The sequence below is a fragment of the Oratosquilla oratoria genome, chromosome 6 (assembly GCF_046742065.1).
Source record: "Oratosquilla oratoria isolate Oo_2021 chromosome 6, ASM4674206v1, whole genome shotgun sequence".
Classification (NCBI taxonomy): domain Eukaryota; kingdom Metazoa; phylum Arthropoda; class Malacostraca; order Stomatopoda; family Squillidae; genus Oratosquilla; species Oratosquilla oratoria.
Genome location: NC_134782.1, coordinates 25,239,999 through 25,262,308, shown reverse-complemented (window position 1 = coordinate 25,262,308; position 22,310 = coordinate 25,239,999). Strand labels below are relative to the sequence as shown.

The following is a 22,310-nucleotide window of genomic DNA, read 5'->3' as shown; positions in this document are numbered from 1 at the left end:
CTACGTCAAACTTCTCTATTTCGTCTCTCCACCTTCTCTCTGGTCTGTTTACGCGCTTCACACATCTTGGCGTCCAGTCAGTGGTACACCTGCTCCACTGTCCATCATTCTTTCGAATGCTGATCATTTTTTACTTTAACTTCCCCTCCTTTCTGTTTCTCCCCTTAAATCTCTCCTTTACCACCTCTTTGACTACATTTTTTTTCTTTTTGTAATATAATATTCACAAGTTCTGGTTATTTCCAACAAAACACTAATCCAAAAACATCATGCAGTTTGTAGTCAGCTCAATATAACCAATATTCTTATTCCGTTGAAATACAGTGGTTATGTGTGGAAATTCTTATTAGGTAGATTATTTTGTCAGGATTGAGTGTATCCATGGGGAGAAGTCCACCCTTTCTAACTTTTAAGTGTAGAAACTTAACGCAACTTGGACAAGCAATCGAAAGTTACAAGGCCGAAGTCTGAAGTTCCGTTATTCCAATGGAAGTCCTCATTCGCGCACTTACTTTGACGTTGTTGGAAAGTTTCCGCGGCATAAACAAGGAATCGTCAACTGCTTACGATCGTCACGCTCGCAGACACATGATAGGCCAAGAAGGTGGAGAAAGAAGAAGAACAATAACGACTTACCTGAACTCTGACTTCGGGAAGGTTGACCTTGAGGGCAAGCTCTTCACGGGAATACACGTCCGGGTAGTGGCTCTTCTCGAAAGCCCTCTCGAGTTCGTGCAACTGGTAGGTGGTGAACGTCGTCCTGTTCCGACGGTGCTTCTTCTTCGTCTCCGTCGACTCCTGAGACGCCGTCGAAGTGTTGGACGACGATGAGGTCGTCGACGCGGAGTTGTCCGACGAAGGAGAAGCTGTATTGTTGTTGTTGTTGTTGTTGGTGCTGGTGACGGTCGCGTTTGGCGCGTTGCCGTTCGAAGTGTTATTGTTGTTGTTGATGTGGAGATTGTGGTTGTGGAGGTTGTGGTTGCCCAGAGGACTGTTGTTTGTGGTTTCAGCCTTCAGTGGACTGGCAGCCCTGCCTGTGGGACAGAAAGGGTGGTTACCGTTAATGATTGTTGTCTCTAAACAAATAGTTGTTCGGTAAAATGTAAACACCTAGCGTAAACGCCAGACGATAAGGTCAATTCAGAGTACATTAGTAAAGATCCTATCTGTTTGCACACACATACACATATGTATGTATACGTCAGGCGAGTTTACACACGCTCTTGTGCACACAGGAACGAACAATGCACATGCTACAGCGAGTCATTATCAAGAAAATAATGCAAACATGATTATACTTAATGATAGCACCATAAATTCAAAGTCATGATTTCACCGCGATGCATACGTAATTAAATCAACAGAAGATACGTTATGCCCCTCAATGTACATCATTTTCCCGCAAAGCCTTAAATGCTTTGGTGAGTATCTGAGACTGAGGTACAATTAGTCTTTAACAGCAGAAAGAAATGTTGCCAGCGGTGGGGATTTTCCCCTCTTTTTGTAGGTGTTTTACAGTCCTCGTTTTTTTTTTTTTTTTTTCTTTATTCGGACCTCATGAAATTACGAAATATTTCTATTATGAATTAACTCAGAACAGACGTAGTATATCTAGAACTACTAATCAACCTAAGCGACTCAGTTGAAAATTCATATCAGCTGAATCAGCCGAACAGGCAACAGTAGTTCATAACATTAAGGGCTCAGTCACACCAAGCTTATGACCTGTTTCCGACCACCGGCGACCAGGTTGATTTGTGCTGTTCCTCTGTTTATGAAAAGAATTCAAGACAATGATGCAATTGGAATGACTCTCCTCCGTTATGAAATAGACGAATATGAAATAACTACCTGACGCTAACCACGAGAGAAACAAAAGTGCCACAGTCGAAGGAGGTGGTCGGGAACAGGTCTTAAAGCCCCTACACACTGTCAGTCATGATTGCACAATATTCATGATTGCGCCAGCATATCCTGTGTGAGTGGGTGTGATTGAGTGTTTGCGCAGATGATTGAGGAATTTCCAACACGATTTGATTTTGTAAGCTCAAGCATAGTAGTTACACCATCATGAGTGATAGTTAGTGCCAATGATTGCGCCAACAGCTCAGTCTTTCCTTTGTAACCATGGCGAGCACACAGGACACTCAGGACTTTTGGAGGGAGTTCATCCAACTCCACAAACTCCAAGAGGTAAGTAATGATTGCTCAATCTTACTGATAGTGTGTGGCCCAAACACTGCTTGCACAATCTCGATGACTGTGCAATCATGACTGACGGTGTATAAGGGCCTTTAAGCTTGGTGTGACTGCGGCTTTGACGCTCAAACATTCCATTCCCTTGGGATACGTGGTGGCCACCAGGTGAAGGGGAATTACTGCAGTGTCCTCTGGAGAGGAACCTAGTGTCCTCGCACAGTACCGATGATCCCTATACCCGACAGAAGCCTCATAATCCTGAATGGGTGAAGAGTTTTCAAGTGTCGAGTTCCTTCAAGACGGCGTGAAAAGGAGAATCCTCATTGTTATCTTCTTCTATAGAGGATCTGGAGGGGCGAAAGAGAGAGAGAGAGAGAGAGAGAGAGAGAGAGAGAGAGAGAGAGAGAGAGAAAACGAAAGAAGGATTTCTTTGAAAATGCACATGAACAAAGCTAGAAAGCAATGAAATAATTTGATTGTTTTCTACAATGTCACCATATACACCCCTATAAATGAGTGGACGGGTGGTGAGATAAACACAGGGAACCGTTTAGGGATTTATTCTGACGTTTCGTCCTTACCAGGACTTCTTCAAAGTACACGTAAGGACGTCCTGGTAAGGACGAAACGTCAGAATAAATCCCTAAACGGTTCCCTGTATTTATCTCACCACCCGTCCACTCATCTGTCTTACATATTTCAACACCCCTATAAATATTGTCAAAGAGTTCACAAAAGTAAAGCTGAACTATTAGATAAATTATTCAAATATGTCTGTGCGGGTATATTAGCATGCTAATACACCCCTTTTGATATATAATTTCTGTATATCAATAAATACTTTTAATTAAAAAAAAACGTCACCATATCACTGCGTGTTGGGACTGCTAGTGAAAGTAATGGATAACAGTCCCCTCTGGATACGAATCTACGTCATTACGAAAAGAATTATAGGAACCATTGTTAGAAAATATAAACATGGTTTGTATACATTGTAAAATAAAAAGTACATTGTTTACGAAACCGAGAAGAATTAGACGTGAGAAAAGAAGAAAATCGGAAGGTAAACATCTGAATTGTTTACGTAAAAAAGAAATACAAGAAGGGAATTTTGTTTAGTCGAAATAGCAAAACCAGCATTTAGATTTGGTGAAGAAGAAGAATTTTGTAATAGACAGAAAATGAACATTAAATTGCTCACTTCTATGAACATTACGAGAAAAGGGAAATTTGGGTTACACAATTAGACGGAACGAAGCGAGAGAACAAACGATTTACAGACAAACATACAAACAAACAAAGATATGGACAAACGAAGACCTAAAGGAGGACCAAACCATATTTGTCAGGTGGAACTTTTCCATCACGTGATTCCGAGCAAACACGCCAAGTGACGTCACTGATTATCATGAATGACGTCATGCGTGAGGTTGCAAAGCAAGTCTCGGCTGTTGCAGAAGAAATCCATATGCCACGCTTCTTTCAACACTTCACCTATTATTTACTGTGGCATGACTGACTTTGGTGGAATTCTAGGGGGGGGAGGGGGGTCGGACTTTAGGCTTCACGATACCTTTACTGGCGTCACGTGTTGACTCTTGGGGTTTCGCACCACCTAGCTCTGGCTTCTCACCTCTAGTACGCTCAGCACCCACGCTCTCCGTAAGTATAGACCAATGTGATCTAAACGTATTGACACCTCTATGGTGACATCCACTGAGTGAATTTACTAAGAATTGTCCAGAACCAAGTATGTAAAGATTGTCACAGTGACAAGAATGTTCACTGAGACATTATTGAATCTCGGCTGGCGTGAAAGACCTCTAATGAATGACTTCCTCTTGCTTTCTCGGTACAAATCACTCAAACCTCATCAAGACACGCTTTGTATAGAGGTGGTGCAGAGTTTACATTTAACTGAAGTCATGTACACAGTTATGTATACAGGCAAAGGCCAATAACGGGACCCTACATGTGGTGGTCCTGTGAGACGGACATCGGAGAGAATTGTCTCCCCCTGTTCATCTTCAAATTCTATCGTTGCCTGCTCCTTTATCTCGAGGAACTTGTGTAATGTTCCTAAATAAGATATTATTTAGTTATTTGTTCATTCAGTTATCTAATCATTACTATTTTTATTATAATTATTATAATTATTATAATTATTATTATTATAATAATGATAATGATAATGATAATAATAATAATTGTAATAATAATTATAATAATAATAATAATAATAATAATAATTAATAATAATAATAATAATAATAATAATAATAATAATAGTAATAGTAATAGTAATAGTAATAGTAATAGTAATAGTAATAGTAATAGTAATAATAATAATAATAATAATGATAATAATGATAATAATGATAATAATGATAATAATGATAATAATGATAATAATGATAATAATGATAATAATAATAATAATAATAATAATAATAATAATAATAATAATAATGATAATAATAATAATAATAATTATTATAATTATTATTATTATTATTATTATCATTATTATTATTATTATTATCATTGTTATTATTGTTATTGACATTGTTATTATTGTCAATGTCATAATTATCATCATCATTGCTTTTTTTATAATAATAATAATAATGATAATTATTATTATTATCATTATTATTATTATTATTATTATTATTATTATTATTATCATTGTTATTATTGTTATTGACATTGTTATTATTGTCAATGTCATGATTATCATCATCATTGCTTTTTTTATACACAGGTGTAATATTTAAGTAAATGTCGGTTATATACTGTAGAAAGTATACTTGATTAAATTAACAAAGACCATTGGATAATAGTCAGGACGTTTAATCTATGCTGTGTGTAGTAGATGCTGAAATAAAGACTAATTTCTAAACATATTTTGCACATAAGGTTCGCTAAATCCATCTCAATCGATCTCACTTAAATAAGAGGTTCCTTCAAGCTGAATGAAATACCTTGGCGTGAGCAAGAACAAGTTCTTAGAACGGGGCAGTGTGAGCTGACGAGGCGACTGCAACTACGGATCTTGTCGGAAGGCGATGCACTTGATTAACTTTATAAAGGCGTCAGGTGTTGTAATCTCCCTCCTAAAGGACATCTCCGTGAGGACGAATTATCAAAGACTCATTAGGGTATTAGGGTCCTTAAGTACCTCAAAGGGCGTCTGTAATCCGGCGCTAGTAAATAGGAGACAACCGCGGGTCGTTTTCGAGTAAGCTGCATCCGCACCACTCGAAGGAGGACCTGTGAAACAACTCGGCCACTAACCTCTTCAGGGCGAGGTGCTACCTCTCAGCTGACTTGGATCCTTCTGGATTTTAGCCAGAACGAAACCTTTCGTAGGTGTGATCATAGGGAGGGGATTAACTGAGTCTCCGATCCTTCAACACGAGTGTCCTCTCCTCAGCTGATTAAAACCATCTGTCGGTAGCCAGAATAAAAAAATCTACAAAAGAATTTGGTTGGGGTTAACGGCGTCCTTCAGCAAACTTGAGACACCTCGGACGACGATTCCGAAGGCGACGACATGACGTCACCCGAAAACCCAGCCTTCTTACCGACACTGGGAAATAAATGATTCTCAAATTTGTTATTTAGTTTCAAAGTGTTATACCAGTATACTGAATAAAATCACCTCTTGGCAGATGGAGTAAATAATGGAGTTGTTAAAGGCATCTTAAGGGTTGATCCTTTCAACATAGTAACGTATCTTATAGACATTTTATTCTGGCTGACACCAGAAGACTCTATTCAACTGGGTGAGCACGAGACACCTCTTTCCCCTCGTTGCTCACCTTCTAACTGAGCATAAACTCTTGCGGCTTGGCAGGAAGGACAGAGACCTGCAAAACACATCACAGGATCGAAGGAGCTGAATACTGATATTGAACAATAGCCCTGAGCCAAACTGTTAGAATGGCTTCTAAGTGCATATAAGTCGAAATCAGAAGGAGGAGGAGGAGGAGAAGGAGGAGGAGTAAGATAAGGGGTTACATGTATTTACATGGACAAACAAACAGAAAATACCTATTGGTTCTTACAAGCCTGTCCTGACACTTAATCTATCATTGATTTTTTAACCTATCTTAAAGTGAATAATTCTAGTCGGGGATTTGTAGCTAAGTAAATGTCTAGACATTCTTTGAATACCTCAACAGCGGAAGAACCAATGACGTTGGATGGCAGACCATTCCATATATTAAAAACGCGATTAAAGAAAGAGTATTTCGCCACGTCTGTCTGAAACCGTTTTCCTACAATCTTGCATTCATTATTCCTAGTTGCGTTGGAGGTGTCAATTTTGAAATATTTTTCCACGTCCATGTTTTCAATTCCTTTGACAAATTTGAAGACCTCAATTAGATCAACCCTTATTCTCCGTTACGAGAGATTAGACAAATTTAATTCTTTTAAGCGCTCTTCATACGGCTTGTTCCGCAACCTGAGTGTGAGCTTCGTTACTCTACGCTGCACTCTTTCGAACTTCTGAGTACCCTTCTTGTAATAAGGAGAGCAGCGCTGTACACAGTATTCTAGGCTAGGTATGACTAGCGCATTGTATACAGAATAATTTCTTCAGTTGTAAACACGAAAGCTTTACCTATAAATCCAGTTAATTTATTTGCAGTTTTAATTACCTCCGAGCACTGTTTGCTTGGTTTGAGGTCACAACACCAAGGTCTTGCTTTTGTTCTACACTTGCTATTTGTACACCATTCATCGTGTAATTGGCCTGGACATTACTTTTACCAATATGATGTACTTTACATTTACCTATATTGAAAATATCTAGGAATTTTTTACCCATTTGCATAAAGTGTTGAAATAATTTTGTAACTATTGTTGTTGTGTTATGGATATCTTATTTGCAATTTTGGTGTCATCCGCGAATTTTGATAATTTCCACTTTATATATTCATACAGGCTATAAATTTAATATCAGAAAGAGTACGGGACCTAGCACAGAGCCCTGAGGCACTCCACTTGTTACACAATGCCAGCCTGAGCATTTTCCACTCAGAACAACACATTGCTTACGACCAGACAGCCATATAGAAATCCATCGGTGAATATAACCTACTATACCATAGGATTCTAGTTTACTTAGTAACCTCCTATGAGAGACTTTAATGAAAGGAGGAGGAGGATAAGGAGGAGGTGTGGGAGGAAGCGATGATGGTGGTGGAGGTGGTTAAGGTGGTGACTGATGGAGGTGGTACTTGTAGAGGAAGAGGAGGAGGAATAGGAGGAGAAGGAGGAGGGCAAGAGAGGGGACAAGGGCCATTTAGGAATCTGCGATAAGTACGCAGGAGTCATTATCTCATAGGGTCCTTAAGGAGAGCGAGGCAAGTACTTAGGCTAAGCTGCTTAGTGCGGTGGGTCTGGGATTATTCCGCTCTCTCCGACGCCTCTCCGCTCTCTCTCTCTCTCTCTCTCTCTCTCTCTCTCTCTCTCTCTCTCTCTCTCTCTCTCTCTCTCTCTCTCTCTCTCTCTCTCTCTCTCTCTCTTTCTCTCTTTCTCTTTCTGAACACAAACCCCCACCCATCTTCTTGGTCCGGGAACAGGTTGGACCTTATTGAGACCGGTAACCAGGGTCCACAGCGGTCGCGACCCGCTGTCCACCTCCAGACGCCTTCATCCGTCCACCTCGTTTGTACCTCTGCTGGAAGCTTTCCAGGCTAGGCTACGTTGCACTGAATAGGACGTTTTAGTTTTCGCTGAGACCTTTGGTGTCTTCGACCGGAGAGTCTGCATCCCTGAGTTGGCCCCGGAATCCCATATGAACACCCTGGTCACTCTAAGCCCCGTAGCTTCTTACCCGAAGTTCCTCACTTTGATCCCAGCCTCCTTGTAAGTCCCGCGCCCTAATCTCACCTCCTTCGCCGTAAGTACCACGCCCTTTGTCCACCTTCCCTCGTTCTGGGTGCCTTCATGTCCTAATCTGACGTCCCTCATCTTAAAACTCAACGAAGGACATCCTGCGTTGTCCATTCGAAACTGCATTTTGCAACTCTGGAACTTTTAAATTTACTTTCTCTCTCTCTCTCTCTCTCTTTCTCTCTCTCTCTCTCTCTCTCTCTCTCTCTCTCTCTCTCTCTCTCTCTCTCTCTCTCTCTCTCTCTCTCTTTCTTTCTTTCTCTCTTTCTCTCTCTCTCTCTCTCACTTACTGAGTTAGTTCGTTCCTTCAGTGTACCTTTAATGTAGATATTGTCTCGACAGAGAACTTGTATGATTATACTATGCCTTTGTGCCAAGGGTATTTCATAAATTGCTGCATTGTCTTCAATAAATAAAACTTAACCGACAGAGGTGACACGATTCTCACATAACACACACATAAGCCGTCGCGGTTTGTTGAGCTTCACGCTCACCTTGTAACTTCTTGGACTCGAGTTCAAACCCCAGAGATTACCTATGACATAGGGCATAGAACAGTGGAGGCTTCCATGAGTACAGATGAGCTTTCAGTGTGTGGCGATCCCCACTCGAGCTTCTCCTCAGAACAAATATTTCCCTTTTTCTACCTTAGACTTAGTAACCATGTAGTAAGCGCTGAAACTATCAGTTGTTTTAAGAAACGATTAGACAACTTTATGGATGGGGATGACAGGTGGTGATGGATACGGAGCTGCCTAGTGTAGGCCTTATGGCCTCTTGCAGTCTCCTTCATTCTTATGTTCTTATGTTCTTATGTTATTCCATTGTCGAGCTAGAGTGTTCTTTCAGTCTTTTCATAATGCTTCTGGGTAGCATCGACACCACTTTACCACAACGACAACCCCCCACTCCACCATCACCCCATACGATGGTTCCTTATGACGTGCCCGTACAAGTCTAGTACTTGTCTTACACGCGTCTCCCTCGTTCCTACACAGGTACCTGTCATATGTCTTTCGGTGCATTCTTACGACGTGTCAGTACCTGTTAAGTACCTATCACGGGTGCGTACTCTTCGCCCATGGCGAGGTACCTGTTACCTAGACCAGGTACCCAGTCCTTTGGTATCCTACCTGTCTTCTTTTACCCGCATCCTCGCCAACCCAGCGCCCGTCCGTCTCTCACCTGTCTATCACTAGTCCGGTGTCAGTCGTCCAGTTCCGCGATAAGGACGAATTGATTGGCGAATTGTGATTGGTTCCTTGCGCTGTGTGTCTGCTGTTACTGCCGGTAAATTGCATTTGTGTGCATTTGCTTGTTACCTTTTTTGGTTTGTTTGTTTCTCGTGTCTTCGCGTTGCTTGTTAAGTCAGTTGCTGTCTCACGGGACAGAACACAAGGAGGGTCGTGAAAGGAACCGGAGTGGGTTTTGATAGATCAGGAGTTTGTGGGTTTGTTACCAATGATAAGTGTTTGCAGGGGTACAGCGATGATTTGTTCAAAATGTTATGGTAACAGGTGACGAATAGATAGCGTGGTGGTGTGATAACTGTATTGATGGTAGTGTTGGTTCGTACCTATAGTGTTGGTGGTAGTGTTGGTACGTACCTATAGTGGTGGTGGTAGTGTTGGTACGTACCTATAGTGGTGGTGGTAGTGTTGGTACGTACCTATAGTGGCGGTGGTAGTGTTGGTACGTACCTATAGTGATGGTGGTAGTGTTGGTTCGTACCTATAGTGGTGGTGGTAGTGTTGGTACGTACCTATAGTGGCGGTGGTAGTGTTGGTACGTACCTATAGTGGCGGTGGTAGTGTTGGTACGTACCTATAGTGGTGGTGGTAGTGTTGGTACGTACCTATAGTGGTGGTGGTAGTGTTGGTACGTACCTATAGTGGTGGTGGTAGTGTTGGTACGTACCTATAGTGGTGGTGGTAGTGTTGGTACGTACCTATAGTGGTGGTGGTAGTGTTGGTACGTACCTATAGTGATGGTGATGGTGTTGGTACGTACCTATAGTGGTGGTGGTAGTGTTGGTACGTACCTATAGTGGTGGTGGTAGTGTTGGTACGTACCTATAGTGGTGGTGGTAGTGTTGGTACGTACCTATAGTGATGGTGATGGTGTTGGTACGTACCTATAGTGCTGGTGGTGGTGTTGGTACGTACCTATAGTGGTGGTGGTAGTGTTGGTACGTACCTATAGTTGCGGTGGTAGTGTTAATACGTACCTATAGTGATGGTGGTAGTGTTGGTACGTACCTATAGTGGTGGTGGTAGTGTTGGTACGTACCTATAGTGGTGGTGGTAGTGTTGGCACGTATCTATAGTTGTGGTGGTAGTGTTGGTACGTACCTATAGTGTTGGTGGTAGTGTTGGTACGTATCTATAGTGGTGGTGGTAGTGTTGGTACGTACCTATAGTGGTGGTGGTGGTGTTGGTACGTACCTATAGTGGTGGTGGTAGTGTTAATACGTACCTATAGTTGTGGTGGTAGTGTTGGTACGTACCTATAGTGCTGGTGGTGGTAGTGTTAGTACGTACCTATAGTGATGGTGGTAGTGTTGGTACGTACCTATAGTGGTGGTGGTAGTGTTGGTACGTACCTATAGTGGTGGTGGTAGTGTTGGCACGTATCTATAGTTGTGGTGGTAGTGTTGGTACGTACCTATAGTTGTGGTGGTAGTGTTGGTACGTACCTATAGTGGTGGTGGTAGTGTTGGCACGTATCTATAGTTGTGGTGGTAGTGTTGGTACGTACCTATAGTGTTGGTGGTAGTGTTGGTACGTATCTATAGTGGTGGTGGTAGTGTTGGTACGTAACTATAGTTGTGGTGGTAGTGTTGGTACGCACCTATAGTGGTGGTGGTAGTGTTGGTACGCACCTATAGTTGTGATGGTAGTGTTGGTACGTACCTATAGTGGTGGTTGTAGTGTTGGTACGTACCTATAGTGGTGATGGTAGTGTTGGTACGTACCTATAGTGGTGGTGGTAGTGTTGGTACGTACCTATAGTGATGGTGGCAGTGTTGGTACGTACCTATAGTAGTGGTGGTAGTGTTGGTACGTACCTATAGTGATGGTGGTAGTGTTGGTTCGTACCTATAGTGTTGGTGGTAGTGTTGGTACGTACCTATAGTTGTGGTGGTAGTGTTGGTACGTACCTATAGTGGCGGTGGTAGTGTTGGTACGTACCTATAGTGGTGGTGGTAGTGTTGGTACGTACCTATAGTGGTGGTGGTAGTGTTGGTACGTACCTATAGTGGTGGTGGTAGTGTTGGTACGTACCTATAGTGGTGGTGGTAGTGTTGGTACGTACCTATAGTGATGGTGGTAGTGTTGTTACGTACCTATAGTGGTGGTGGTAGTGTTTGTACGTACCTATAGTGGCGGTGGTAGTGTTGGTACGTACTTATAATGGTGGTGGTGGTAGTGCTGGTACGTACCTAGAGTGGTGGTGGGAGTGGAGAAAAAAGAAAGAAAAAACACAGAAAAAAGTAAAGACTAGAAAAATATATACACGTAAAGATTACAAAAAGCGTGGTAAAAAAAAAGAAACTGAAAAAAAAAATGGAAGTGTGATGGTATAGGGGTAATAAATTCATTACGGTAGTATTTATGAATTTGATTAGGACCTTGACATTGTAGACGAATTTTAATGAAATTAAACGAATCGGAGTGAGAGTCGGACGCGTTATTACGAATATTATGTAAGAAATGGCCATATTATTGGTAAAAGTTATGTTAATGCTTGGAGCCTGTACGTTTGCATAGCAAATGTGTTTTATTAAATCTCGCATAATATTAAATTATCTGCACGGGCTCTAGTTAATGCATAAATCGTGGCTGTATCTAGAGCTACACACATAGAGACCGATTAACTAAGGTAAGGCAAAGAACTTTAATCTTATATAGATACCATATTTTCATCACTATTACTTGTACTCGAATACACTCCCACTATGCTTTAGCTGCTACTAGCACAGCTACCAAAACCACCACAAGTATTAGTGTAGATTATAGTGATAGTAAACTTACTGTCAATATTACAAATTCTATTACTATTAAAACAACAAGTACTATTATTGAAGCTTTTCATAATACTTCCACTCCTTACAATGCTTTAGCTACTACTAGCACAGCTACCAAAACCACCACAAGTATTAGTGTAGATTATAGTGATAGTAAACGCACTGTCAATATTACTAATTCTATTACTATCATAGCAACAAGAACTATTATTGAAGCTTTTCATAATACTTCCACTCCTAACAATGTAAGTCATAATAGTACCAGGAAGTAATGGTCTTGATGAGGTATTGACAGCAATAATAGAAGCAGATGTAATCATGATGGAAAGAAAAAGGCCTAAATAAAATTGTATCGATGAAGTGTAGACTACAATAAATATTTCCTTGTATGAATTCCTTTCTATTTTGTGAGGTTCTAGATCACCGAACTAATACTAGAGGACCTGAACACTGAGCAAATGGTAATTTACAGCAACATGAGGGGATGTTTGAATAAAAAGATTGTAGGGATATGGTATCAGACTTGATCGAATAACAACAATAATAATGTTATCAATAATGATAATAAAAACAGTAGCAATAATTATAATGATATTGAAATCATAACAACAAAAATAAATAATGATAAAAACAATAATAACAACAATAATAATGATAATAATGATAATAATAATAATAATAATAATAATAATAATAATAATAATAATAATAATAATGATAATAATAATAATAATAACAATATCACCATTATTATTAATAATAATAAAAACAAAAATAATGATGATGATCATGTTAATAACAATGATGATAATATATATATATATATTTGTATATATATATATATACATATATACATATATATATATATATATACGTATATATATATATATATATATATATATATATATATATATATATTTAGTTGGAACTGTGTGAGTACCTGGGGCGGAACCAGGTGAAGTTAGAGTCAGGAGAAGGAGTGGGTGGGGCTGGGAAAGGTGTTAGTTGTTATTACGTGCAATAATGTCCGGGTGGGGTGGCTGTGTGGTTATGGTTCTTTGTCAGAGTGCGACAGAATCTTTGTTTAGAGGTATAGTGTGTAATGTGTTTATTTGTATACTAATGATCCATGTGTGCTGTGAAATGTAGACTTTCTCGAGAATATACTGTTTTTTTTATTGTTGCAGCGTTTGAATGTTTTTGTATTGTTAACTAAGTCTTGTCTTGTGGGATTATAGTTGTGGAATTGTGTCATGTGTTTTCGTATGTTACCATCACGAGCATGAATTATGAGCTTCCTGCTAAGCGAAGTAGTGGTAACACCAATACATGTTGGATAGGAGTTTATAAACTTCCTCGGGACAGAAGTATTGGTATACCACGTTTGCAGTCATCCTGACGTTTTCCAGCCGTAGGCGGGACTCGAACTCGGTTCGCTAAATCGAGACGAGAATGGTACCACTGCACGGTCGGGCCGGTGTGCGTGTGCGTGTGCGTGTGCGTGTGTGTGTGTGTGTGTGTGTGTGTGTGTGTGTGTGTGTGTGTGTGTGTGTGTGTGTGTGTGTGTGTGTGTGTGTGTGTGTGTGTGTGTTTGTGTGTGTGTGTGCGTGTGTGTGTGTGTGTATGTGTGTGTATGTGTGTGTATGTGTGTGTGTGCGTGTGTGTGTGTGTGTGTGTGTGTGTGTGTGTGTGTGTGTGTGTGTGTGTGTGTGTGTGTGTGTGTGTGTGTGTGTGTGTGTGTGTGTGTGTGTGTGTGTGTGTGTGTGTATTTTGAAGGCTCTTTCCTCAGCTGAATAAAACTGCCTGGAGTCAACCAGGTGGTGGTGGTGGTGGTGGTGGTGGCGGTGGTGGTGGTTATGGTGGTGGTGGTGTTGTTGTTGTTGGTGGTGGTGGTGGTGGTGGTGGCGGTGGCGGTGGTGGTGGTGGTGGTAGGTGAGTGGGACGGCAGGAGGCTTGTTGATGTTATCAGCCTCGCATGCAACCTGCCGCCCTCTGGCTCCCCGGAATGTTCACAGGTGGGCGGAAGCTACATAGTGATTTAGTGGCGTTTTAGTGGTCTTGTTTGACACTAGAGACGTAGCTGCAGGAGGTCCTGCATGGCGAGATAACTTGTATTTAGTGGGAATTCATCCCCCAAATGCGCAGTTAACATGTATTCATTTTATTTAAACTTTTTTTTTTTTTTTTTTTTTACATTTTTTTTTTTTTGGGGCTACCTCCCTTGTAAGGGAGAAGAAGCCTTGGTATATGTATGTATGTATGTATGTATTTAAACATTCTTATTGATTCTGGCATCTTGAGAATTTTTTGGTTGGCATGGAAACCAAGAAAAAAGGTGATTTTTGACAATGTAATTGTTGTCATTAGATAATGGCCGGGTCCCTTAATTCATTTAATTAGTTTTACTCTTTCTCTGTCACTAATTCCTTCGCCTTGGTGATGTCCTTCCACCTGAATGAAATCCCCTGATACCAGCCAAGAAAACATGCATGAGGAGCATTACCCTATCGTCATGGCTAACCAAAAATACTTCAACTCTTTAAGTATGATTAACTCATTCCTTGAGGTTACTAAATCATTGTCTGCCGTTAGGTATAAAAAGAAAAAATCCAAATAGCGTCACCGTGTTCAGTAGGTAGTACATTGTAACGTAGTCCTCAAAGCTTAGCACCTTTCAATTACGGAAACGTACTTTGGAGGTCATTATGTATCAAGAGCCAGACATTACTCAGCTAAGTACCAGATATGATAGCAGCACGGGGTCTCGGTCGATGAGGATCCCGTTCAGGCCCGGGTGTCTGGCATTCGGTTGAATGAGATCGCTTGTTAACTGCTGTAACGGACGCTGGTTTTTCAATCTGAAAAAAGCGCGCGCGAACGTATTTGTGTGTGTGTGTATGTGTGTGTGCGTGTGCGTGTGTGTGTGTGTGTGTATGTGTGTGTGTGTGTGTGTGTGTGTGTGTGTGTGTGTGTGTGTGTGTGTGTGTGTGTGTGTGTGTGTGTGTGTGTGTGTGTGTGTGTGTGCGCGTGCGTGCGTTCGCATGTGTGTGTATTTGGCAAATGATTTTATCTTATATTTCTTATGGCTTATTCCGTGCGATTTCATTCAGCTGAGTAATAAAATATCGACCAGAAAATAATCTGTAAAGTCTGGCTTAGGGGAACCTCCCTTTGATTAAAACAAATTGAATAATGGGATTCTAGCGTCAGGTATTAGTGACCATATGGCGTTACTCACCAGTTGAATGGAATCGTTATTTGTTGTCTGGCGTGATAGCGTTTGCGCGAAGGCGCTGATTATTACAACATAACAAGTAGTGGTATAGATGGGTAGATATTGAGAGCGATGCAGCTGTCCACCTGATGGCAATGGTGGTGGTGATGCTGATAATAGTAACAAATGGGGAGCGATGCCATCGATAAGGGGCGGGTAGTGACAGTAAGGACTATAATTAGGAGAGTGTAAGTTGCCTGATAGGGGACCCGCCAAGTACGCTCTGACGTCATGTCGCGGTGAAGTTCGACGGAAACGAAAACGACACAGAGTGCTCTCGTCGACGATGGCATCTGGCCACTAAAGAACAGATTCTCTTCAGGTAATTCTGGATTATCTGTTTTCACGTCTGATTTGATAAGAGAGATTTGTTTATCTTTAAATGATTTCCAAAAATTATCTCAGTTGGTCTATGAAAAAAAACAAGCTTTCTCTACTTTGGTCATCTTGTCTAGGAGGCTTTATCCTTGGGATTAAAGAGTAGCGAACGCAAATATGTTGTTTTCGTCCTGGCCTGGCTAGTCACTAAGGGAACAATTATCACTCAACATCGCTTGTCTTGCCATGTTACGAGTATCATAACTTGATCCAATAATCGACATTGAATATAACAATTTTCCTTAAGCTAATTTTGCCGTCTAGAAATTCATACGGATGGATAACTAGATAAAGAATTCATAACTGAGAAGGATTTGATTTCTAATACGATGAAGATAACAATGTAAGGCGTAAAGAAATGTTTGTTCATAATTACTCGACTGATAAATTTTCATCTCTGTCAAGTAAACTAAATTTATCATATTTTAGGAATAGAATGATAATTTTCTTTTGCATAAAATAATTTTGTTTTTCTATATGGATGGTTTGGCGTGCATTATATGAATATCAGGCAGTGGAATAATATTGAAACAAGTATTTACCTACAAGGCTGAGACACCCAGACTTCAGGTCTATGAGGAATACAATGTACACATATTATTCAGCTTTTATGAATATCTTACAACCAAGAACAGTTCAACTACGGCAGAAGAATTCACCTAAACCCTACCTGCTGAAATAGCTGTGGCTAATGGTAGTCATCAGTAACTGTCTGAGCCAATGTCTGCACCAGATTTTATAGTGAGACCTAAAGGCCTCTTTGCAACTTAAAAAAACCTATCTTTTCCTTCCGCTGACAGACGATTTTATTCGGTTCGGTACTTCTGCTACGTCGTTTCTTTCCGTTAAATAAAATCGTTTGGTGATATTAGCTTAGTAAACGAAGTCAGAAAAGACACAACGAAAGAATTAATCAAACGAAGTAGGCTGGAGATAGTTTTAGCCCTTTTACTGAGGAAGGGGGGGGGTTCCAATTAAATAAAATCGCCTGGCGACAGTTTGAATAAACGAGTCATTTGAGAAAACGAAAAAGGTAACCAAGGTTGGCTTGAAATTGTTTTTGACCTATTTGCTTAGTGGAGTGATTTCCTTTAGATGAATATAACAGTTTAAAATCATAAAAGACAACGAACGGTAAAGGGAACATCAACGTGGCAAAAACATTGATGACGGCGACAAGCTTCACAGATTCTATTCTGGTTAACCCCAGAGGATTTAATTCAACTAGATCGAGGGCAGGGATGGCAGGACGCCACCTCACGAAGAAGCTTAACTCCCAGCACGTAGTGAGCGCTAACTAACTAAACAGCAAACATCACCCGCTGTAAGAAGCATCATTAAAGGCAATTAAAATCCCGAGTGGCTCGAGTCATAAAGTGGAAGACGATAAGAAATCCCTCATCAAACAAATAAGCTGTATAATTAATCCTGTCACCCTTGCTTATGGTCAGAAGGGGGTGACGAGCCGAGTTGGGGGTTGGGGTTATAGGAACGATGAAGGGAGAGGGGGATGAGAGGGTAGCCCACAATGGGTGAAGATTTTTTTTTTTTTCGTTCTCTCTTTCTTAAGTTCTCGTATTGCATCTATAGTGTCGAAAACTTTCGCGCGAAGGATGTGGCTGTAACGCAATAATCTTCCAGTCACTGTGAAAAAGGTTTTAATCACCACCGGTTTTCCCACCTATACGTTACAGGAATCGTCTTCCACCCCCGGTGCCTTACCGAAACTAAATGCGAAGGAGTCTGGGAAAATTGCAAGGGCGACTCAGCCCCAAGTCCTCTTGAAGAAAACCGTAACTCAAAGGCCTCGAACCCAAAAACTTCAAGAACTAATATGACTGCTTTGAAGACCAGACCACCCGGACAGAGATGGTTTAGCAAGGTTTGTTCAGGGAGCGGTGGATTATTCGAACGAAATAGCTCAACCCAACTATTCCTGTACAACACCTAGGAATTCAGTTCCTGCTGATACAAAGAAGCATTCATTCTAACTAATGCTAGACGGTTTTATTCAGTTGAGAGAAGACCCTACTGACGTTCATGGGTGATCATCTCGAATCATCTATTTGGTGCCGAATACACCAAAGGAGTTTCATTCAAGCTAATATCAAGATGATTTGACTCTAACTAACACCAGAGTATGTTATTCTATCTAACACTAGTTGCCTTTATTCAATTGAGGGAGAAATCCGGGCATAAATGGGTGACAGTGGGATAAGTCACCGGGAATGGACGAACTCTGCGCACTGGTGGTGTTGGGGAGTGGGCGAGACAGTGCGCTTATTGGGAAGGAATTTTGAGACGAGAAGTGATAAAATAACTCAATGGAAAGACGCAGGACCCGTAGGTAAGGGGAGAAGGGCCGACGAAGAGCCCCAAGGGTCTAGAAGGTCTTAGAAGAAGAGTAAGGACCAGAAACAGTGAACAGGTACGGTAACGAGAACGCGCACATGAAAAGACTCACAAAGCAGGAGTGAAACAGCCAAGAACGAGGTTTGAGAGGCAATGATATTTCTAATATACTGAAATGTTTTGTACAAAAAAAGATAAAGTGATGTTGATTAGAGGGGAAGAATAGGGACAAAAGAAATAAAGAGGAAGTACCGAAAGAAGTAATAATAAAAAGGGGAATTAGACGCGAAAGGGAAGCTATGCAGTGATGAAAGATAAGGACGGAAAAAAGGAGTCAGACGAAATTAGAAAAACGTTGATTAGTGTAGCGATAGGAATACAAAAGGGAAATTAGAGTGAGAAGGGAGATTGTTTGTTTTTATGAGAGGGGAGAGCAAATAAGTATGAAGGAGGAATTAGAATAGCAAAAGGTTGAAGACGAAGGAAAAGTTGGGCGACAAAAGGTGTTGTAGCATTACCCGCGGTTATGCAAAAGCATACGTATGTATAGGGTTATACATACATGAATACGTACAGACATATATTAACACACACACACACACACACACACACACACACACACATATGCATATATATATATATATATACTATATATATAATATATATATATATATATATATATGTATATATATATATATGTATATATATATATGTATATATATATATGTATATATATATGTATATATATATATATATATGTATATATATATATATATATATATATATATATATATATATATATATTACTCTTTTTCAACCACATTAATTTTGCAATTCAATTCCATGCCATCACGATCGAGACTGACAAGGAGCCCGACGGAAGCATGTATGGAAACTGATGCGTAGTCAAGCCAAGGACTCAAACCCAGCTGAGACGTAACAAGTGTACAGTGACTTAAACCACTGCGCTATCAAGAGAGATAAAAGTTGAGCACAGTTTCCTATATTTGTGTGCTCGAGTTACATACATATACACAAATTTTATGCTCAACCTATCCCCGCTATGATAGTACAATTGGTAGTATATACGCATGGGAAAGTATTATACACACACACTGAATGGTCCCCAGTACACAGATATTAATCTTTTTCAACCTCATTAATCTTTCACTTTAATTCTATGCCATCACGATCGAGACTGACAAGGAGCTCGACGGAAGCATATACGGAAATTTATATGTAGTCAAGCCAAGGACTCGAACCTAGCTGAGATGTAACAAGTGAACAGTGACTTAAACCACTGCGCTATTAAGAGAGATATAAGTTGAGCACAGTTTCTTATATATCTCTTTGTTTAGCAAAGGAACCGATTACAAGGGTTCTAGAAAAGATTTATGCGAAAGGTACCACTTTAATTCGACTACATAAAGATACAGAAAAATCAAGATCTAGAAAGGAATACGGCAAGGCGATACAATTTTACTCAAATTATTCATAGCTTACTTGGAAGGGATTTTCAGAAGGTTGAGTTGGAAAGAGAAAGCTTTGAAGGTTAATGGTGAATATTTTAACTAAGATTTACGGATTATATTATTCTTGTTTCAGAACGAGCAGAAGACTTACAAGGTATCTTTAGTGATCTGAACAAGGAAATTCTCAAAGTAGGTTTAAAAATGTTCAACACGAAAGTTCAAAGTAAAGATATTATAATCGATGGTGAGAGTCTTGAAGAAGGGAAAGAGTACGAGTATAATTATTTAGGCCAGATGGAGAAAGTGACCAAAGATCATTTTAATGAAAGGAAGAGGCGTATTACAGTTGGTTGAAAAGTGTTTGGTAAATATAATCAAATTCTAAGAGGCTCTCTAACTTTATATTTGAAACGTAATGTTTACAATCAATGCATTCTGCCAGCAATAATCTATGGGTGTGAGACTTGGAAACTGACGAATACGATGAAGACAAAGCAAAGAAATGCACAGATGAGAATGGAGAGATAAATTATGGGAATAACGAAGTTGGGTGAGAGAGCAGACAAGAGTGAAAGATATTGTGAAGGCGGTAAAAGAGATGAAGTAGAATTGGGCAGGTAAGTTAGCGCAAACGACTGATGAGCAATGGAGCAAGTGTGCTATGAGTGGACGCCGCGAGACGGGAAGCGTGAGAGATGGAAACCAGACAAAAGGTGGAGAGACGAGAAAGAAAAATTTGCAGGAATGACGTGGCAGAGGTTGGCGCGGTCGTGTGAATCCGACAATGCTATGAAAGAGACCTTTGTCTTTGTTCAATAATGAACTCAGGATGGCTGATTTGATATGCATATATATATATATATATATATACTGTATATATATACATATATATATATATATATATATATGTATACATACATACATATGTACGAGTATACACAAACACGCACACACACACACACACACACACACACACACACACACACACACACATACACACACACACACACACACACACACACACACATATATATATATATATATATATATATGTGTGTGTGTATATTGCATATACACACAAATACATGGTAAAGTTCTATTTGGTAAGATAATAATTTTAGACTTTTAATGCTTTTAGGTACAGTACCAGTCGCAGATATCTATTTGTTTTCTGAGTGATGCTCGTACCTACGTTGGAAGTGAACACGTAATCCATTAACAGCAATACCATTTGGTACTTTTTACAGTACTACTTAGCTTCCTTCATTAGATTAGAGAATATTTCTCTTCTTGTTTTTACCTAGGCATGGCCTGCACGGTTGGTTACCCAAATGACACAACAGCGATCGAAGTGTGTCGGATGTCAAGGTTTATCACGTCGAACACAAAAGAAAGTTCCTGGGCAAGGTGATTTGTTTGGACTGAAATGTTATTTAGCTAAAAGCCAGTTGTTGTTGTTCTTGTCGTTCCCTAGACTGTCTGTCCGAGCAGTCCCGTCTCCCCAAGGAATGCCATAGCCGAAACTGGGTTTTCCCACAAATCCTTTATAGAGCGTATGTTGTGTTGTTTGCGTGCATGATTGTGTATAATGCAGTCTTCCATTATGTGTTGTATGGTATGGGGTGAAGTGTTACATCCTGGGCAGCTGTTCAGCTAAAAGCCAGTAGTTCAAAGTGGTTCGTGTGGTCGGTAAGGTACAATATCCTCCTGATGATCGATATTTTATAAACTCTCGTGGTCGACTCAGATTCTGTCTATATTCATATTTTCAACCATCAAGGTACGTCTCCCGTAAGACCTTCAGTCGTGTTGTGTTCTTGAAGCACTTCTGTCCAATCAAAATCTCTGGCAGTGGTCTTCCAGCAAGAGCTGCCTACTTAAGGCTATCTGCTAGATCGCTTGCATCCGAGCGTGTATAAGAGATCGTCGGAACAGGCGACGGAGTCTCGGCCGCCGAACTTGAGTCGTCAGTGGTGACTGACTTTACTGGTCTGAACCAGTGGTCACGCCACGCCCTCAACCAACAGTAGACCAACTGAATCTACAACATGGAAGTTGGGGGGTGGTCCCACGACGTAGACGCTGCAGCTCCAGGACCTTAAATGTGATTAGCAGACCAAACGGCAGCAACCACCCCTGGCCACCGGCTCTACGCAGGTGGCACCGATCCCCAAGAGGAGCTACGCCTACCTTGTTCGGCTATGGCATTCCTTGGGGAGACGGGACTGCTCGGACAGACAGTCTAGGGAACGACAACAACAACAACAACAACATGCAAGTCGGTCTTGAGATATGGCTTTCACACAAGATGACTACCTGTCTAGGCAGGGTCTTTCATATCTGCCTGTTATCTTGTTTTAGATTTATGTTGCAAGAAGGTTCTGTATGTCAATAGAGATAAGTGTAGACCATCCCAACCCTGTAACTGCCTTCTTACAGTTCTGATTTCTTGTTTATTTGTTTTATTTTTTCTGTCTATCTCTAACAGAAAACTTTTGAAGCAGTTATTACATCATAAACTCTCTCGCTATTGTGCTAAATTCTATACATATTTTTCTTATCATCCTGATTTAAGTTTTTGATTCTTGTACTGCCGACTTACAGAATAATTACGAGTTTATATTGATCGTACCACTAGAGCAGCGTTTCTCAACCAGGGTTCCCCGGAACCCTAAGGTTCCGCAAAAGGTCCCTAAGGGTT

General features: G+C 40.4%; 1 protein-coding gene across 1 annotated transcript in view; it reads right to left on the bottom strand.

Annotated features, from left to right (window-relative positions):
- Positions 1–428: 428 nt before the first annotated feature.
- The window catches only part of LOC143026360 (uncharacterized), an 84,789-nt gene continuing 62,907 nt past the window's right edge, over positions 429–22,310 (bottom strand). The window contains exon 2 of the mRNA XM_076186619.1: positions 429–1,034. Within this exon, the coding sequence (XP_076042734.1) occupies positions 556–1,034 (479 nt within the window). The 3' untranslated portion in view covers positions 429–555. The remainder of the gene's footprint in view (positions 1,035–22,310) is intronic.